General features: G+C 36.0%; 1 protein-coding gene across 2 annotated transcripts in view; it reads left to right on the forward strand.

Moving 5' to 3' along the window:
* The window catches only part of LOC105749342 (2'-5'-oligoadenylate synthase 2), a 33,768-nt gene that overhangs the window by 8,099 nt on the left and 5,286 nt on the right, over nucleotides 1–20,383 (forward strand). Inside the window, exons 3-8 of one of the 2 annotated variants that reach the window (XM_031948631.1) lie at nucleotides 3,163–3,353; nucleotides 4,959–5,194; nucleotides 6,487–6,640; nucleotides 8,134–8,307; nucleotides 9,505–9,817; nucleotides 11,826–12,007. In XM_031948631.1, coding sequence (XP_031804491.1) covers nucleotides 3,163–3,353; nucleotides 4,959–5,194; nucleotides 6,487–6,640; nucleotides 8,134–8,307; nucleotides 9,505–9,817; nucleotides 11,826–12,007 — 1,250 coding nt within the window. The remainder of the gene's footprint in view (nucleotides 1–3,162; nucleotides 3,354–4,958; nucleotides 5,195–6,486; nucleotides 6,641–8,133; nucleotides 8,308–9,504; nucleotides 9,818–11,825; nucleotides 12,008–20,383) is intronic. The other variant, XM_031948630.1, reaches the window with a different exon arrangement.

Raw genomic sequence — 20,383 nt, forward strand, 5'->3', positions numbered from 1 at the left:
GTATATAAAATATAGATTATATAAATAAGCTTTCCAATTAAACATTTACTGACAATAAATCATAATTTCATGACCCCCACATTCAGTTTTGTTACCCACAGTTTAAGAAGTTTTCTAGACGATAGGATTTTAGTTGAAAAGATTCGTTTACTTTCATTTCCTAAATCAAACTGACTTCTGCCTGAATCTCTAGGACCATAGATTTAGAACTAGAAGTGACCTTTGATATCATCTATATTTTACAAATGAGAAAGTTGAGTTGAGAATTACACAATCACACACATAGTCAAGGACAGAAACAAAGTTTAAACCTGTAACTTCCAAGTTCTTACTATTCTACACTTCTGTCTTTCTCTGCTTTAACTTATGATCTGCCTGGTCTGCAGACTGCTCAAAAGATAGACATAATGCCTCATTTCCCTTCTTTCTGCCTGCTTCTATCTTTCTCCCTGAGTAATGACTATTTCCCATATAGCCTGAGGCTTCTCTACTTTCTGACATCTCTGGAATAGTCTCTAAGGAAAAAAAAAACATAGAGTAAGCTACTGCTCTTAGATGACCATTTAAATTTATTTATAATTTGGAACACAAGGTTTTGCAAGGGAAAATAGTGAAAACTATCTTTGTATATATTTTGAAAATAAAAATTTATTACTTAAAAAAAATTAAATATACTATAAAATTTTAAAAATACATTTATTTATAGTTAGTGGAGCTCACCTTTCCAAAACAGAAAAAACAGAGCTTAAAGTTGGTCGTTTATATTAACAAAATTTATTCTTGGCTCAGAGTTCTAGATATGTGCTTATCAATCCTTGGGGCAGCCCTTGAGATATCATTCATTCTCTGGTTCTTTAGGATGAAACTCAAATTTCACTCTGGGAAAGTTGGGAATAGTTTGTGTCTTGGTCTTCCCAGGACATGGATTTAAAAAAAAGTGGAGGAAGGGGCCCCAGATCCTATACAGTCATTCAAGGTAAAATGCAAGAGTCAAAATTATAAGGAATTCACGCAGAAATGAAGATTTTAGAAAATTTTAGAATTTTACAAATTTTACAACATTTTGCAATTTTAGAAAATACTTCCTAACAATGAGAATTTCCTAATAATATCCAAAAGTAGAATGGTTAGGGAGAGAATGAGTTCCCCATTATTCTTCACCGGAAAGCTGGATTTTATAAAGGGACTTCTGCCCAGTATAAGCTATCTTCTGAGATCCCTTCCAACATCGAGAGCCTATGATTTTGTGTAAGTGTAAATATTTAGTTCTTCAAGTGTTAGTTGTTTTTATATAGATAAACTCTATCCTAACTGCTCTGATGCTCAGCTGATATACTTTTTTAGATCTTAGATTTCCTATCCATCCCTCAAGGTAACTTCTAAATTTTCTTGTGATAATTATCATCACTTGATGCTTTGAGTTTACAAGACTAGATAGACCCTTGTTTAGGATCTATCAAAAGACCCTTTAAAGAGCCTTGTTTCTTCTTGACTTCTGTGTTTACATTTTGGGTAGATATCACAAGGTGAAGAGCAGTGTCAAGCTAGAACTCTGTGACCTTTAATATCGTACTTCCACAGATCTGGTTAAAAACACAGTGTAGCACATAATTCTATTTCATCCTGTTATTAAAAAAATCAAACTGCTAAAATCACAAAGTTCACCAATACACTAATTTAATTATTAACTATATATATACATATACATATATATATATATATATATATATACTAATTATATTATAGCAATTAAACTGGTTGGTTGTTGTCTTTCATTCTCAAAGAAGACCAAAATGATATGATTATGTTAGAATCAAGTTTCAAGGTGTCCAACTGGCTGGTCAGACCAATATGAGCTTGGAATGGCTACACATTGAGGACAAATAGGCCATTTGGGGTGGATTTTCTAAATTCGTATTCGAGATACATTTTGTATTTCTTTTGGGCAACTTCAGTTCTGCTCTGCTCATAGAACACAGCATCTGCTCTGACCATGCATGCCATGTTGGCAGTCCCTTGTCAGCATCTCCTATATGATGAAATCAATTCCAAAGTTCTTCAGAGAGACCTTGAGAGTGTCCTTGTAACACTTCTTCTGACCACCATATGTGAGTTTTCCATAAAATAATTTTTAGGCAGACATACATTTGGCATTTAAAATAATGTGGCCATCCCATCAGAGGGAGAAATCAAGAGAGGGAATTAAGATGGCTAAAACAGAATTAGCAGGATTAAGGGCAGCTAGATGGCACAAAGGATAGAGCACTAACCCTGGAGTCAGGAAGACTCATCTTTCTGAGTTCAAAATGGCCTCAGATACTTTCTAGCTGTATGATCCTGGGCAAGTAATTCCATTCTCTTTGCCTCAATTTACTCATCTATAAAATGAGCTGGAGAAGGAGATGGCAAATCACTCCAGTATCTTGACCAAGAAAATCTCAACTGGGTTCATGAAGAATCAAACATGATTGAGATAACTGAACTGAATTTTGGGACTCATCCTCCTGAATTAAATCCAGTCTCAAATGCTTACTAGCTGTGTAATCCTGGGCAGGTGATTTTACCCTGTTGGCCTCAGTTTTTTTCATCTATAAAATGAGCTGGAGAAGGAGTTTGCAAACCACTTAAGTATCTCTGCCAAGAAATCCCTAAATAGGGTCATGAAGAATTTGATAGAACTGACACTACCAAGCAAAGTATTTCTCACACTTTAAGGTTTGCAAAGAACCTTAAAAATATCTGATTTTACCCACACATTAACCTAGGGAGGGAAGTGCTATTATTATTCTCATTTTATAGCTTAGGGCCATGCAATGAGTAAGTGTGTAAGGCTGAATTTGAATTCTGGTCTTTCTGATTTAAGATTCAGAGCTGTATCTACCATACTACCTACCTGGCTTCCACCTGCTTTTTCAGAGTTATTTCACATTATTCTCCTTTATAAACTTGACATTCTGGCCAGTTTAGACTAATAGTTACTCCCCAAATTCAGCATGCTTTCTCCCATCTCCTTGCTTTTGTACTGATTCTTAAAGGCCTTTAAATGCTAGATTGAGGAATCTATATTTTATCTGGGGAGAACAGGGAGCCACTGAAGTTTGCTCTGCTGGAGGTTTGTCTTGGTGGAACGGCCTGAGATTTCATGTATTCTCTCCTATCTAGTTGAACCAAGTGGATGGCAGACCTCAAGGGATAATAAACCAAGCATCAACACTTACCAGAAATGGATCCATTCAAAGAAATTTGCTTTTGAATCACCATTCTGTTTCACAGAACTGCAAAGGAAATTTTTCAGCAATCTCCCCCCAAAACTGAAGGACCTAATTCTCTTGGTGAAGCACTGGTATCAGCAGGTACGATCCATGCTGGACTCTGCAGGTTTTTAAAGCTCAAGTGGATCTGCTTTTAATTCCTTGTAATCAGAGCTGAGAACAGTTTCCTTAAAATGTGATGGTGAAATAACAAACATCCACAAGCCTTACAAAAATGTCTAATTTGGCTCAAATAATAACAAGGTTTACTTGGACCTTACTGTTTTGAATAGGGTGTTAGCCTACTGAAGCTCAATATGGGCAACAGAGTAATACAGCAATCAATAAATAGTTGAATCGAGTCTATATTAGAAGAAGCATATTGTCCAGGAATAAAGCAGGGATAGCCAGCTGTATTCTGCCATCATTAAACCATACATGAAGAGTTCGGTTATTTATTTTCTTATTTTTCTATTTATTATTTATTTTATTAATTTATTATATTTTAGAAAGGACACGAAGAAACCATTTTTTTTTTGTATTCTCAGACCTGTGTCCGATACACAGTATGTACCTAATAAGTACTTTTGTTGATTTGGCTTGAGAGTAACGAAGATAATAAGGGATCTCAAGTTCATGTTGTAAAAGAAGAAATAAATGAGAATAGTTGCTCTTTTTAAGTATTTGAAGACCTGTCATTTAGAAAGTTAGCCAGTTCTGGCCACCAGAGGGCCAAACTGAGAGCCATGGGTTAGATTGGTTGAGCTAATTAGGACTGAAGGAAAAAGAAATTTTCCTAAAAATTAGATCCATCCAGAATGGTAATAGGATTCTCTCCTCATTTAAGGTTTTCAAGCAATTCAAATCTGTTTAGTTCAATTCAATGAATAGCTAACCTTCATATAACTACAGTTTACAAAAGACTTAAAATACATCTCTTCATTTGATGATCTTTTACTGATTTGATGATCTGCTCTGGGAGGGAGGTGCTGTTATTTTCCTCATTTTACAACTGAAGTTGAGAGACACTAAGCCTATTGCCCAGGGTGACATAACTAATAAATGCCTGAGATCACACCTGATTTCAGATCTTTCTGACGCTATCCATTGCACCATCCAGCAGCAGTTTCTTAAATATTTACTAGCTGTCGAACAGTTAGGCATGGAGGATATAAAGGCAGAAATTATAACTATGTTAAGTCTCAGAAGTTTCCAGTCTATGAGGGAGACAGCAAACTCATAGACACACAAATTCTAAGTCATTTTGGGGAGGAAAAAGAATTGACATCTGGGGGCATTGGAAGAGTTCGATGTCTCTTTATCAGGTATCAGGACTAATGCAGATGTGGACAGTTCTATGATGACACCATTTTACTCATGTGAGAGCTTATGAAGTCTCACTGACCAGAGCTCAAAGAATTCAACTCAGGGAAAAGTTGAGAGCCCCTGCTCAGAACCCATGCCCTTGTCTGTAACTGAAGGAAATGGAGTCCCTGAAAGTCTGTCCCACCCAACGGAAATGGCTGGCTACCAAACCAGGTGTAGATGTCTGACCTCTCCGCTGTTCTGAGAGTGTTACCTTCAGGAGGGGAATATACTCTCCTAGTGATAGCCCCGGGTGATTGCAGGTAGTCTGACATAAGGACTTGGAGGTGGGGAAGGGCCCTCTAGTTTCTCACTGATTGTCTTCATATCCCCCTTCCGCAGTGTCAAAAGCAGCTGAAGCAAGACTCCTTTCCCCTACAATATGCTCTGGAACTGCTGACAGTCTATGCTTGGGAACAGGGAAGTGGAGAAGACGATTTCAACATAGATGAAGGCATCCTAACAGTCCTGGAACTGATCACAAAGTACAAGGAGCTCTGTATCTACTGGACGGTCAATTATGACTTTGAGGATGAGACCATTAGGAATTACTTGCAGTCCCAACTCCGAAAAGACAGGTACTAATCTCTTCACCATCCTGCTTCCCTTGATTTGTGAAAAAGGATAAAAAAAATTTCTGAGGGCAGCTCACTGGTGCAGTGGGTAGAGCACCAGCCCTGAAGTCAGGAGGATCTGAGTTCAAATCTGCCCTCAGTCATTTAACACTTTCTAGTTGTGTGACCCTGGACAAGTCACTTGATTCCAATTGCCTCAGAAAGAAAAAAAAAATTCTGAGCAGATACCTAATCCACTGAAGACTTTCCATGACCCCATCTAGAATTAGGAGACTCTGGTTATTGTAGGAACAAATCAAAATCAGACCCTCAGAATTTCAGAACCAGAAAAAGTCTCACAATATAATAATGCTAATAGTCCTATGGCAACTTAAGACCTCCAAAGGGCTTTGCCTACATTACCTTAGTAAATACTCATGAAGCAGACCCTGATTTGAGAGTAATAGACCACAGGTATCAGAAAAGGCTGTTTTGGGTAATAACTAGGATGCTCGTGTAAGGATCAGGAGAGAATTAGATTCCAACCTCTAGCAACCTATTTCTTCCTCTACAAAATGAAGACAATAGCATCTACCGCACAGGATTGTTGTAAAGCTCCAGAGAAATAATGTTTGGAAAACACGTTGCAAATGATAAAATGCTATATAAAAATAAAAAGTGCATTATGCCATTTATTATTATGCTATTTTAGAGATGAGGAAATTGAGGCTCGGAAACCTAAGTGAATTGTTCAAGATCACAGTGCTAATCAGTATCAAAGGCAGGATTAGAATCCATTTCTCTCTAATTCCAATTAGAGCACACTCATTTCTATTATACTATGATGCCTCTTAGAGATCAGTTAGAGTAGCCCCTCATTTTAGAGAGAAGGCAATTGAATTGGAAAGAACTTACCTAAGGTCACATAGCATGACATCTCTAGGACTAGAATCTAGATGTCTCAGTTCCTGATAATTTGGGGGGGGGGAGAAGTAGTGGAAGGAAAGAAAAAAGACAACATTGTATTTTACACAGGATAGTAGACCTAGGATTGGGAAGAATCTCAGAAGCTACCTAGTCCAACTTGCTAATTTTCTAGATGAACAAGCTGAGGCACAAGGTCGCACAGATAGTGTTAGAGATGGAATCTGAACCTAGATTTTCACATAGATTAGCCAGTCAGAGCCACACTAGAACTTATATCTCCTGAAACCCAGACAAGAGCCTTCCTCTGTTCTCCTCCAATCCTAGCACACTTCAAGGATCACCACATCTCCTGAGAAAGTTCATCTCTGATTCTTTTGCATGATTTCTAGGCCAATCATCCTAGATCCAGCAGACCCAAAGAGAAATGTCGGTGGAAATGATCCTAACCTCTGGCAACAGCTGGCCAAAGAAGCGAAAACCTGGTCAACTTCCTCAGCTTTTAAGAAAGAGAATTCTTCATCTTGGAAGCCCTGGGATGTACTGGTGTGTGTGTGTGTGTGTGTGTGTGTGTGTGTGTGTGTGTGTGAGAGAGAGAGAGAGAGAGAGAGAGAGACAGACAGACAGACAGACAGACAGAAACAGAGACAGAGAGTGACACACAGAAACAGAGAGAGAAAAAGAGATGGAGGGGGAGAGAAACAGACAGAGAGACAGAGAGAGACAGAGGCAGAGAGAGATGGAGGAAGGAGAGCAAGAGACAAATAGAATCAGAAATAGAGACATACAGAGAGAGACAGAAAGACAGAGAAATAAGACATACAGAGAAAGACAGAGACAAAAAAACACACACAGAGACAGAGGGAGACACAGATAGAGGCAGAGAGAAGAGAGAGTGGGGAAAGGGAGAGAATCAGAGAGACAAAGACAGAGTGAGAGACAGATAGAGGGACAGAGAGAGAGGGAGGGAGAGAGAGAGAGAGAGAGAGAGAGAGAGAGAGAGCATTCTAAATAGGTCTTAACATTTGTTCACACCAATAACCTAATCCCCTTTTTGACATATTTGGCAGATTACTGACTTCTGTCACAGGACCTAGCCATGAGCTTCTTGCTCTCTCTCTCTCAGTCATATCTCTTGGTCTCTTTCTCCTAATTCAGACTTCCTCTGGTATTCCTAACCCTTACCCTCCCAACTACTTCAAAAAACTTTACCTTAATGTCTTTGATTGATCTAATCATGCTTTTGTCCCAGAAATCGAATTCAATTTTCTTTGCAAATGGATTGCTCTTTCTAGTTTATGATCTATCATTCATGCTAATCCACATCCCTACCACTCTGTTGCAAACCTTGACTTGGATGGTTGATGCTACCAAGGGAAAAAATCACTTTGTCTCTATTTTCTTTAAATTTTCTATTTATTTTCTATAGTGTGTGTTTTAAAGACTGGGTTTGGGGCTTTGAAGGCAAAAGCTATTTTGGTCATTCTATTTTTTGTAAGTATGGAGTTGGAGTTGGAGAAATGAGTCCTTTTATCTCATAAACCCAATGCTTAGCACATTGTCCAGCACATAGTAGGAATTAATCTATCAAGAGGCATTTATCAAATACCTATCATGTGCTAGGAACTGTCCTAGGTGCTAGAAATATAAGTTCTTCGAAGGACTTTAATATTTATATTTTGGAAATAGGAGATAATTTAATTCAGATTTCATGAAATTAAGGCAAACCTTAATTCCTCTAGCAAACCTTCCCTAACTAGCCAGTCTAACTCTTAATCCTATAAACACTTTTAAAAGCCTCCTACAATTCTTATTTTTCCTTCCTAAGATGACTTGATACTTGAAAGTGAGGAGGGATATGTCACAATATTGCATAGGATTTTGGGTTTCCCTTATTGGTGTCTATATGCATTCATTCATCATGTTTCCTCCATCAGAATGTAAATTCCCCAAGAATAGAAACTATTCCTCCAAATTTTTTAGGTCAGAGAGGTTATCAGATAACAGTGGATTATTTAATCTATCTGTCTCTTCCCCAGCCAGCATCTCTTTATGTAACTCAAGGCCATATGCTTGATAAATTCATCTATGATTTTCTCCAACCTGAACAAGAATCCCTGGAACAGATTAAAAATGTTGTGAACACCATCTTCAAGTTCCTGACAGAAAAATGCTTCAAAGATTCAACCATGACTGTTAAGAAAGTTGTGAAGGTGAGCCTTGTTCTCCTAGTCCCACTCTTTAGGAAATGGTTCATTCTTTATTTTTCTGCCTTTCCTTTCATATGTTCAGAGAGACTCACCTCCCACACACAACCCCAAATTACTGTCTTTTCTTTCCACTGTTATATGTACCTCCACTCATGCCCCTCAACATTCTGGTTCTGGAGATAGAATTAGAATATATATTTTTCTCCTCATTACCACTCTCATCCTTTGTTTCCATTACTTAGCAACCTCTCTTCCTCTGAAGGTCCTCCTATTAAAAGTTTCTACCCAATCCAGATCTTCGTTGATATTGTATCTTGTTATCCTGATACTGTATCCTTTTCCAAGGAAGTTAGCACCCAACTTCTCCTTAGCTTCTTATCTACTACTCATCTATTCTGTTAATGTAAGCTTCTTGAAAATAGGGATTCATTTTTTTTTTGCATTTATAACCCCAGAGGCCAGCACAATGACTGGCACATAGTTGTTTTAATTTACATTTTAAAAACTAATCAAGTATATATTAGGCAGCTATCATGTACTTGGGACGATGCTAGGCTCTGGAAAGTAGAGGTACAAATGAAATCATCTCTACTAAAAGGGAATCTATATTCTAATTAAAGAAACAAGCACACATATATATATGTACAGGGTAAATATAGTTAATAAATGTACATATATTTATGCATTCAAAGTTAACCAAATGGCAAGTAGTTTGAGAAGGAAGGCACTACCAATTAGAAGTCTTCATGCAAAAAAAAAAAATTAGAGCTCTATAAATGGTGTCTGGGGAGCTAATCCAGAAGTGCATGGGATGATTAGGAGGCTAATGGAAACTTAGATTGCATGGAGAGATGCACAGTGTTCATTATCAGGACAATGACAATCCCCGTGGGATTTTTTCCTAGTTAGGTCACAATTTGGACCATTAGGCCATATCTGACCATTTATCAGATGTACTATAGAACAGAATTCTTGTTCAGGTATGGTTGGACAGAAAGACCTTTACAGGTCAGTCTTAGGATACTGATTTAAAAGGAATCTACCATTAGAAGGAACCAACCTGCTTATTTTACAGTTCAGGAAACTGAAGCCCAGAAATATTAAGGGACTTGCCTGAGGTCACATAGGAAATAGGAAATAGAATGCCTTTCAATTCTGGATCACGAAGAAAGATGATCTATTACTTTTCTTTCCCATTAGGCTGGATCTATTGCCAAAGGCACAGCCCTGAAAAGCATCTCGGACCCTGAATGGAACCTGAATCCAAGAGGCTCTGATGTAGACTTGGTTGTCTTTTTCAACTGCTTCCAAAACTATAATGATCAAATTGCGAGTAGGGCCACGATCATCAAAGAAATTCAAAAGCAGCTAGAATACTGTCCTCTGAAAGATTTTGAAATAGAGTTTGCGGATACAAAATGGAAGAACCCACGAGTGCTGAGCTTCACCCTGAAATCTAAACTTCTTAACCGGTGCCAAGAATTTGATTTGCTGCCAGCCTTTGATGCCTTGGGTAAGACCTTCCTTCCCTGGCCTTAGCTTGTAGGAAAGAAAGATAGGATTACTGGGAGGAGTGGAAGAGACAGAGACATAGAGCGATAGAGATAGAGAGACAAGAGAGATACAGAGATACAGAGAGAGATGGAGAAAGATGGGGAGAGACTGAAACCGAGACTGAGACCGAGAGAGAGAGAGAGAGAGAGAGAGAGATCACAATGCTTTTAACAGTATGTTTTCCTTTAAGGCCAAAGTGAAGATAGTACTTATGGGGTGATTTTACTAATGATAACTTCATACTTAGTATTATAAAAAACTCTAGAAATTCATATATATATATATATATATATATATACATACATATAATAGTAAATAATGTTTGCTAATTCCAAGACTTCTTTTTAATTGTCTTACCCTTAATAAAATTTTCCTCTAAAATCTGTGTCCTTTCAAGAAACTCTGGAGTTCTTTCAGAGTTTCTTCAGGAAGCTCTGATATACTATGTTCTAGAATGCTTGAGTTTTCCAGATTTACCAGGTTAGGGCAAGAGCCAAGAAAATTAGAAAATGTCCCCAAAGTATTCCTTATCCCTTAAGGTTATGTTCCATAAACATTAGACATCCAACCTACAGATCATCAGGAAGATCTAGACTAGCTTCTTAAACTGTGGATCTTGATCTTTTTATGGGGCCTTAAAACTGAATGTGGTAGCTGCAAAATTATGATTCATTATCAGTAAATATTTGATTTGTATACCTATTTTACATACCTATATGCCCAAGGTCACATAAAAATTACTTGAGCAAAATGGGGAAATTTAAAATGTGAAAATTTAAAAAGTCCTGATCTAGACTATCAATATTTTGTCCCCCAAAAGGCTCTATGAGCTCTTCCAGGGCAGGAACCCCTTCTTAGAGTTGGGCACTAGGAGTATCAAACAAAACATTGGCCACCCAGAGAGCTCAATAAATAACTGATGATTTCCCTTTCCATTCCCTCCCTTCCCCACTTCTTTCCTTCCCTTCTCTTCCTCTTTCCTCTCTTTCTCTTCCCTTTCTCTCCTATTTTCTTTCCCTTCCTTTTCTCTCCTACTTCCCTTCCATATCTTTCTTGATAACTGTATTAACTTCCATGGACTTAATTATTATTTCTCAGGTTGCTCCCATTCTAAAGAAGTAGATAACTATATAAAAACATGATATATAATTGGAGATAATCAAAAGAGGGAGCAAATAAGACTTTAAAGAAGTCAAGAAAATTAAGAGGTAGAGATGAGAGCAAGAATTCCAGGCAAGAATTAAGAGACAAAGTATCTTATTCAAGGAATAGCTTGAAAGCCATCGTCACTGTATCACACAGTACATTTGGGGATGATGGGTTGTTATTAATAACAGCACCTATATTTGCATAGTCTTCCATTAAAGGCTACTCCATTAAAGGCTTCAATATGGGTTAGAGATGACCCTCTATTGGAGCACTGGGCTGTTATTTGAAGAAAGCTATAGTTCTCAAATAGATAACATCAGCTCTGACAATTTTAAGCAAGATGGAAAATCCTTAATTGTGGGCTATATTTTGTACAAATTAGCTCATTTAGGCCTAGAGAAACTTGATCCCAGATGAGCTACAACGTGTTGAAATTTTCAACCACAGCAATTCTCAAAGATCACCTACCAAATTGTATAGGGGTTGCACCCTCCATCATTGGAGGAGATATGCACACTAATGAAATGACTACTTCTTAAAGTATATTTACGTGGAATTCATACTTTTCAAATTATTTTTATATGTATTCTCTCATAACTTAGAAAAAATCATTATTTATATATATAAAATCTTGGTGATTTTACTTACTAAACAAAATACATATTCTTGTCTTCCAGAGCATCTTAAAGCTAAGATTAAGTCTATGAGGTTTTGGCTACCGTGTCTAATACTGATTCAAAATCTGTAGTACTAGAATGTTATGCAAAAATTCTTTGAAAACTATACAATAAGTTTTATTATCATTTTCCCCATGATAGGTCCACAGGTTTCAAAGTTTAAACCAGACCCTGAGACTTATATCAAACTCATCGAATCATCCAAATGCAACAGTGGGAGTGAATTCTCTACCTGTTTCACAGAGTTGCAAAGAGACTTCATCAGAACTCGTACTACCAAGCTTAAGAGTCTTATACGCCTGATGAAGCACTGGTACAAACAGGTACATTTCTTAAACTAGCTCTTATCGTTTTCATGTTATGGTACCAATGAGATTCATCATTTACTGTTGATGATGTATTTTTAGATTGTGTTTACAATTTAAAAGAGCTCTTTTTTACAGCAACCTTGTGGGACAAATAATACAAACATTATGACCTCCATTTTTTAGACTAAGGACACTGAGGATCATGGAGATGAAATGAGTTATCTACAGTTTGTGTCAGAAGTTGATTCAAACTCAGATATCTTGGATCCAAGTCTATTAATCTTTCCGCTTCAGCACAAAAGTACCTGCTTGTTAATCGGTGCCACCAGGTGCCACAGGCTCTTTCAACATGTGGCTGTAGAGAAAAAACAAAGCAGTCACTTTGGGAGTACTCAGGTGCTTTTGCCCTATATTTTTACCTCCAAGCATCTTTAAAGGATCCCAGAGGTGTAAGTCACATCTAAAATTTGGTTCTACCATTTTTCTGACACCTAATTTATTTCAATGAATTTATCAAGCTCTTACTATGTAGAAGGTCTTGTGCTATAAATAAGACAATCCTTGATCTCAAGATGACTAGGTTCTACTGGTACTGATGGTGATAAAGTCATACAATGTGAACATGATTAAGCAAACACAAAATAGCAAGAAATCATTTCAAGCGGTTAAGAGGGATCATCCCTAGGCCTCTTAAGACAATGGGCTATGGTTTTATAAGGTTCAGTATAGAAGAAAGAGCATTCTGACCTAACATGAGCAATGGCCTGGAAAAAGACAGAGAGGTGGGTAGTGTGAGGACCAAATAATCCCATTTGACTAGACTGGAGAGTTCATCAAAATAGCAATTATATATAAGGTGTATATAAGGAAAGAAGGTGAAATCCTGATTGTGTTTTCTCAAAAGGAAAAAATTTGCATTAAACATTTCCATTCTTCAATTGAACCCCAAAGGTGCCAGAAGAAAGGGAAACTCAGTCTTGTTTTGAAAATAAGTATGAGGTCCTAAAAGAAATGTTCCCAAACTTCCCAAGTCCATAGTCACAATGATATTAGGAAGTTAACTTTTCCCAAAGCAAGTCAAATAAGTATGAAATAATCCCTTTTAAAGGTGATTTGGGGAGTCAAGATGGTAGAGTGAAAAATTACCACTGCCAAATATCCCCAAACACTTACAAAGTGACCACAAAAAACACAAAACACAATTCTCAGTGGGAAAGCCAACAAAAAGTCACAGTAAGTAATGTTTCTAGTCCAGGATAGCTTGGGAAAGTAAAAAAAAAAAAAAAAAGAGGTCTACAAAAACTGGGGTAAGGGGATGACCAGGAAGATGACATGATGAAAGTGGAATGGATCATAGGCTTTGGAGCCAAGGTATATTAAGGAGACTGACCACCTGGTCATCAAAAGATTCTAAGGGACCCCTGTGCTAAAACTAATAGCAGAGGAAGGTACCATTTGGCAGCTCTGTCAACTATTATCCAGTTCCAGGTCTCAGTTCTAAAGTAGAGAGGAATAATTACAGTAATGAGAAAATAGAGGCCATACATATGTGACCAAAATATAAACCAGAAGAGCAGTGGCCAGATCTCTCTCTGGATCATACAATATTTGAAGAATCAAAACCCTACAGGTCTTCAGATCAAGTTGCAAAAGCAGCAGAAAGAAAAAAATACAAATTCTGGTTGGTAATTTTCCTCATCCCACCTCAGCAGAGCCCAACTCTAACATAAGATCAAAGTTAAGAAAAGAATGAACTAACAGTGAATCTGACCATAAAAAACTATAGTGGTGACAGAGAAACTCAAGATACAAATTCAGAAAAGAACAGTAATTTGAAAATATCTATAAGCAAAGCCTCAAAGAAAAATAAGATTGAACACAAGGCCAACAAGAATTCCTAAAAGAGCTAAAGAAAGCAAAAAAAGATTTTTTTTTAGAAATCAAATAAGAGGGATAGAGGAAAAATGAAGGAAAATGAAAGCATTGCAATAAAATTATGAAAAGGGTAAAAAAGAGAAGGTAAATACCAAAAAATAGAACTGAGGAAAATGAACAGCAATCATTACTGTGAATGTGAATGGAATGATCTCATTCACAAAATGGAAGAGGATAGAATGGATTAGAAACTAGAATCCAATGATATGTTGTTTACAGGAGAAACAGTTGTTAGAGGAGAATCTTATTATGCTTCATTTGATTTTTTTAAAGGCAGGTGTAACAATAATTTTCCCAGACAAAGCAAAAGCAAAAATCAACTTAATTAAAAGACATAATCAGAAAAATTACATTTTTCTAAAAAAAAGTATCATAAATTATTAATGACTATCAATAGTCATCATATATTCACCAAATAGCAAGGCAGCCAAATTCTTGAAGGAAAAGTTAAAGAAGTTACAGGAAGAAATGGATAGTAAATCTTTACTAGTAGGGAACTCAAATTATCTCTTGTCAGAGCTCAGATAAATTCAATCATAAAATAAATAAGAAAAAAGTTAAGGACATGAATAGAATTTTAGTAAAGTTGGATATGGTAGACTTCTGGAAAATATTGACTGGGAATAGAAAGCATCATATCTATTTCACAGTTACGTATGACATCTTCACAAAAACTGACCATGTATTAGAGAATAAAAACTTCAAAAACAAATTTAAAAAGCAGAAATATTAAATCCGTACATTTTAGATCGCAATGAAATAAAGATTCAATAAAGGACCTTTAAAGTACAAGCTAAGAATTAATAGGAAACTATGAGATCTAATCCTAAGAACAAATGGGTCTAAGAACAAATATAAGCAATTGATAATTTCATTAAAGATAATGACAATGAAACAACATATCCAAATTTGTAAGATTCAGCCAAAACAATACTTTGGGGAAATTTTGCAACTTGAAACATACATCAATAAAAAAGAGAGAGAGAGATAAAGAGCAGATCAGTCAATTGAGATGCAACTAAAAAGAGCCTAGAAAAACAAAACAAAATTAAATTCCCATTTACACAACAAAATAGAAATACTAAAAACTAAATAATAATAATAAATTCAATAATAAAATTGAAAGTTAAGAAATCTCTAATTAATAAATAAAACTAGAAACTGGTTTTATGGGGAAAAGAGAACAAGACAGATAAACTATGGCTAATTTGATTTATAAAAATAAAAAAGAAAGCCAAATTGTCAATATCAAAAATGAAAAGAGTGAAGACACAGCTAATAACAATGAAATTAAAGCAATTGTTGAAAGCTATTTTGTTCAACTTCACTCAAGTTTTTCCATATTTTTCCAAATCCACCAACTCATCATTTCCTACACCACAGCAATATTCCAACCTTGTACTGTCTAGTTACTTTAAATATTCTAGAACAATATTGATTACCAATATGGCTTACATATAGTGTAGTTTCCCTATTTTTTCCTTTGATTAAATTTATTTTAGCTGAGATAAATAACCACCCCTACTTTTTTTCCTAATAAATTTTACTCCTGATCATTGTAATTATGTTTTTGTGTATCTTTTATTTCTTATCTCTGATGCCTTCTTTGCTTTATTTGTACCCACTACTCTGCCTTTCTATTACTTAACCTATGCCCAAGAATCTTTCCCCTATCCTCTTCCTCGCTATCCCCTCCCTCTTTATCACATTCTTATTAATCTATACACATTCTTCTGTACCTTCCTATTCCCTACCACTCATTTCTTTATAAGTTTAGAAGATATAGATAGATAGAGATGTATTGTTTCCTCTTTTAACCCATTCCAGCCACATTTCTGATGTGAGTAGGATTCCAGAACTACCAGCCCTCCTCTCCTACCCAATTCCTCTTTTTTCAGTTCTTGCTCTCAAAATTCCTTTGTACAGCATAATTATTCTTTGTACTTTTTCCCACACAGTTTTGCTTTTTAGAATCACATCACACTTAGTGCTACTCCGATCTTTATTTCAAACTATGCAATTACTAATGACAATCTTAGGCAAATGACTTGAATTTCTACGTACAAAATATAAACAGTTTGTCCTTATTGAGTCCCTCGTAATTAGTCTTTGATATTTACTTTTTATTTCTCTTGAATCTTATACATTGAATTTTTTATTAAATCTGGGGGAGGTTTGCAACAAAATTCTGAAAGTCAGACCTTTTATTGATTAGCCATTTTTTCATTCAAGATTATGCTTCAATTTGCTGGGTATGATATTTTTTACCAAGATCTGCAGTCTTTTAATGTAGCCACTGCTGGATCTTTTGTGATTCTAATTGTGGTTTCATTGTATTTGAATTGATTTTTTCTTGTTCTTCATAATATTTCCTCCTTCATCTAGGGCTTTCCTGTAGGACATTCCTGTAGATTTTCTTCATAAGATCTCTATCAGGTGATGATCTGTGGAATTTTTTCTATTTCTACTCTTGTTTGTTTGTTTTTTTTTTTTCTGAGGCAATTGGGGTTAAGTGGCTTGCCCAGGATCACACAGTTAGGAAATATTAAGTGTCTGAGATCAGATTTGAACCCAGATCCTCTTGATTTCAGGGCTGGTGTGCACCACCTAACTGCTTCTCTACTCTTGTTCTAACATTTCAAGACAATTTTCTTTTTTTTTTCATGTATTACTGTATCAAGATTCTTTTTTTGATCATAGCTTTCAGGCAGATCAATATTCTTATATTTTCTCCTCTTGATCTCTTTTCAAGATCTGTTGTTTTCTTATAAGTTATCTCAAATTCTATTCTATTTTCCTATTCTTCATATGTTGTTTCATTAGTTCCAACTCTCATAACTTCACTGCCTTCCCTGTTCCCAATTTTAGTTTTTAAGGAGTCTGAACAAAATCTATTTAAAAAAAGAAAAAGAAAAAGAAAAATTAAGCATTATTCCCCAACTAATGAATAGTCAAAGGATATGAACAGACAGTTTTTTGAAGAAGAAATCAAAGCTATCAATAATCATGAGGAAAAAATGCTCTAACTAGTACTCAGACAAATACACATTAAAATAACTCTGAGGTGCCACTTCATATCCATCAGACTGACTAAGAAAAGGAAAATGACAAATGCTAGAGGGCATGTGGGAAAATAAGTACATCAGTGCTTTGTTGGTGGGGCTGTGAACTAATCAACTCATTCTGGATTTGGAACTATGCCCATAGTGCTATAAAACTGTGCATACTCTTTGCCCCTGCAATACCTCTAAAAGGTCCACACCCCAAAGAGATCAAAGGAAAATGAAAAGAGCAGATATGTACAAAACTATTTATGATAGTTCTTTTATGGAGGCAAAAAATTAGAAAACGAAATGATATCCATCAATTGGGGAAAGGTTAAACAAATAATGATATATGACTGTGATGGAATTCTGTTGGGCCATAAGAAATGATGAAGAAGATGGTTTCAGAAAAATTTGGAGATATTTATATGAGCTTATGCAAAATGAAGTGAGCAGAACTAGAAGAACAATGTATACGGTAACAGCAATATTGTAATAACCAACTGTGAACTGGTCAAATATAATGATCCATGACAATTCCAAAGAACTCAGAATGAAAAACACTATCCATAGCCATAGACTCTGAGTGTAATTTGTAATATATATTTTTATCTTTATTTTTATTTTTTTCATAATATGACTAACATGGCAATGTTTTCATGACTTTGTGTTCATATAATGAATATTGTATTTCCTGCTTTATTAATTAGGAAGAGGGGGTAGAGGGAAGGAGGTAATCTGAAACTGAAAGTAAAAATGAAAAAAAATTTAATTGAAAAGGAGTTTGGGGTATACTGGGGAAGTCCTAAGATAGGGCATAGAAGGGAAGAGTATAACATGGGGCATTAGAAGAAATGGAGACAAAAATCTAATGCAGAGCTTTGCATTTGATATCCAGCATACTATCCCCAAACTTCTCATAGCTTTCAGTTATGCTCTCCTCTTTTGTTCCAGGCCTAAGTGAAGAGATGGCCATTCTCCTTGTAAAGGATGGCCATCTCTTCACCTTGTAAAGGCCACCTCTCCTTGTAAAGGATAATCCTTTCCACCTGTGTCCTTGATTTGATCCTCTCCCTTCTCCTCTTTTTTCTTTCAACCCTCTCTCTTCTGTCTATCTGTCTTTCGGTCTGTCTCACTTCCCCTCATTTCTCTTTATCTCCTCTCTCTTCTCCTTTTTTTCTTTCTTCCTTCTCTAATGTATACAAATATTTCCATGTTCCTCTTTACCTTGCCATCCTCTCATGCTATAGTTCTCTACCCTTCCCTAGTCATTTCACGGCTCAACTCCTGGAAAAAGTCATTATTACTTGCTTATCACTCGTCAATCCATTGGAATCAGACTTCTCATACCATTATTCTACTGAAAATATTCTTAAAACTCACCAAAGATGTTTTATTGTTAAAATCGTCATCCTTTTCTTGTTCTTCATACTTTTGACATTTTCCAATTTTGTATACCTCTTGTACATTCTTCCCTGCATGGACTTCCATGATACTGTTCCCTCCTGATTTTCCTCCAATCTGCCCAATTATTCCTTCTTAATCTCCATTGATCATTTATCATCCTCTTCCTGTTCCCTAAATATGTGCCATCCTCCATACTGTGTCCTATACCTTCTCTTCTTCTTCACTCTATAAGTTCAGTTATCATCTCTCTACAAATGACTCTTACCTAAATGTCAATACTATCTCCAATCACCTTGAAATCATCTATATGTTTCACTAAAACCTCAATCTCAATACATCCCAAAATAAATTTATCATCTTCCCCATTACCACCTCAATATTTCGTTGATGACCCCATTATCTTCCTGACCATCCAGATTTCATAGTTCAGAACAAATCAACCAAACTTTTTCTTCTCCTTCATGAAATTTCTATGAAATTTCTCTAATCTATTCCCTTCTCTCTATTCACATAGCCACTGTGCTCATTCTGTTTTCATCACCTCTTGGCAATACAATTATAATAGCCTCCTAATGGGTTTTCTGACTCCTTTCCCCATTATAATTCATTCATCTTCACCTGTCAAAATAATCTCACTGATGTATATGTCCACATTATTCCTCTGATCAAAAACCTATCATAGCTCCACATTTCTGACACATTATAATATATAAATTTCTCTTGCTACTGAAGATTCTCTTCAATCCGATTCTAATCTAGTTTAGCAATCTAAGTTTATATTACTCTTCTTGCATTCCTCCTGTAAAACTGGCATTTGACAAATTAAGCAACCCTGAGGTACCACTACACAATTCTTATGTTGACTAAGATGACAGGAAAAAATAATGATAAATGTTGGAGGGGAGGTGGGAAAACTGGGGCACTAGTACATTATTGGTGGAGTTGTGAATTGATTCAACCATTCTGGAGAACAATTTGGAACTATACTCAAAGGACTATCAAACTGGACATACCCTTTGATTCAGCAGTGTCTCTACTGGGTCCATATCGCAAAGAAATCATAAAAAAGGGGAAAGGATATACATGTGCAAAAATGTTTGTAGCAACCCTTTTTGTAGTGGCAAGGAACTGGAAACTGAGTGGATGCCCATCAGCTGGAGAATGGCTGAATAAGTTATGATATATGTATGTTATAAAATATTATTATTCTATATGAAACAATCAGCAGTATGATTTTGGAAAGGCCTGGAGAAACTTACATTAAATAATACTAAGTAAAGTGAATAGAGCCAAGAGGAAAACATTGTCCATAGCAACAATAAGATTATGTGATGATCAACTATGATACACTTGGCTCTTTTCAACAGTGAGATGATTCAGGCCAGTTCCTTGTGATGAAGAGAGCTATCTGTACCCAGAGAGAGGATTGTGGGGACTGAGTGTAGATCACAACATAGTATTTTCACTTTTTGTTGTTTTCTTACATTTTGTTTTCTTTCTCGTTTTTTTTCCTTTTTGATTTGATTTTTCTTGTGTAGCATGATAATTATAGAAATATGTGTAGAAGAATTGCACATGTTTAACATATATTGTATTATTTGCTATCTAGGGAAGGGAAGGAGGGGAAGGGAGGGGAAAATTTGGAAGATGTTGCTTGGGTGGATGTTGAAAATTATCTATGTATATATTTTGATAATAAAAAGCTTTAACAAAAAAATTAAACTGGTCTTTGAGCTGAGTCTTAAAGGAAGCCAGAAGGCTGAGATAAGAAGGGAGAGCATTCTAGCACTCTCTGTATAAATACAGCTATAAATAGATTGATAGGAATACATATTTAGTTTATGTGCAGAAGAAGGTTTGGGAGAAATATGGACGTTAGCCTATCTTACTGTTAGTTTCCCCCTAGAGATTAGCATTGCATCCAGCTGGTTCTCAAATGTTTTTGTTAGAACATCCAGATCCCCATCAACTGGGAAAAAGCTGAACAAGGTGTGGTATATGAATG

Source organism: Sarcophilus harrisii, chromosome 1, assembly GCF_902635505.1.
Source record: "Sarcophilus harrisii chromosome 1, mSarHar1.11, whole genome shotgun sequence".
NCBI lineage: Eukaryota > Metazoa > Chordata > Mammalia > Dasyuromorphia > Dasyuridae > Sarcophilus > Sarcophilus harrisii.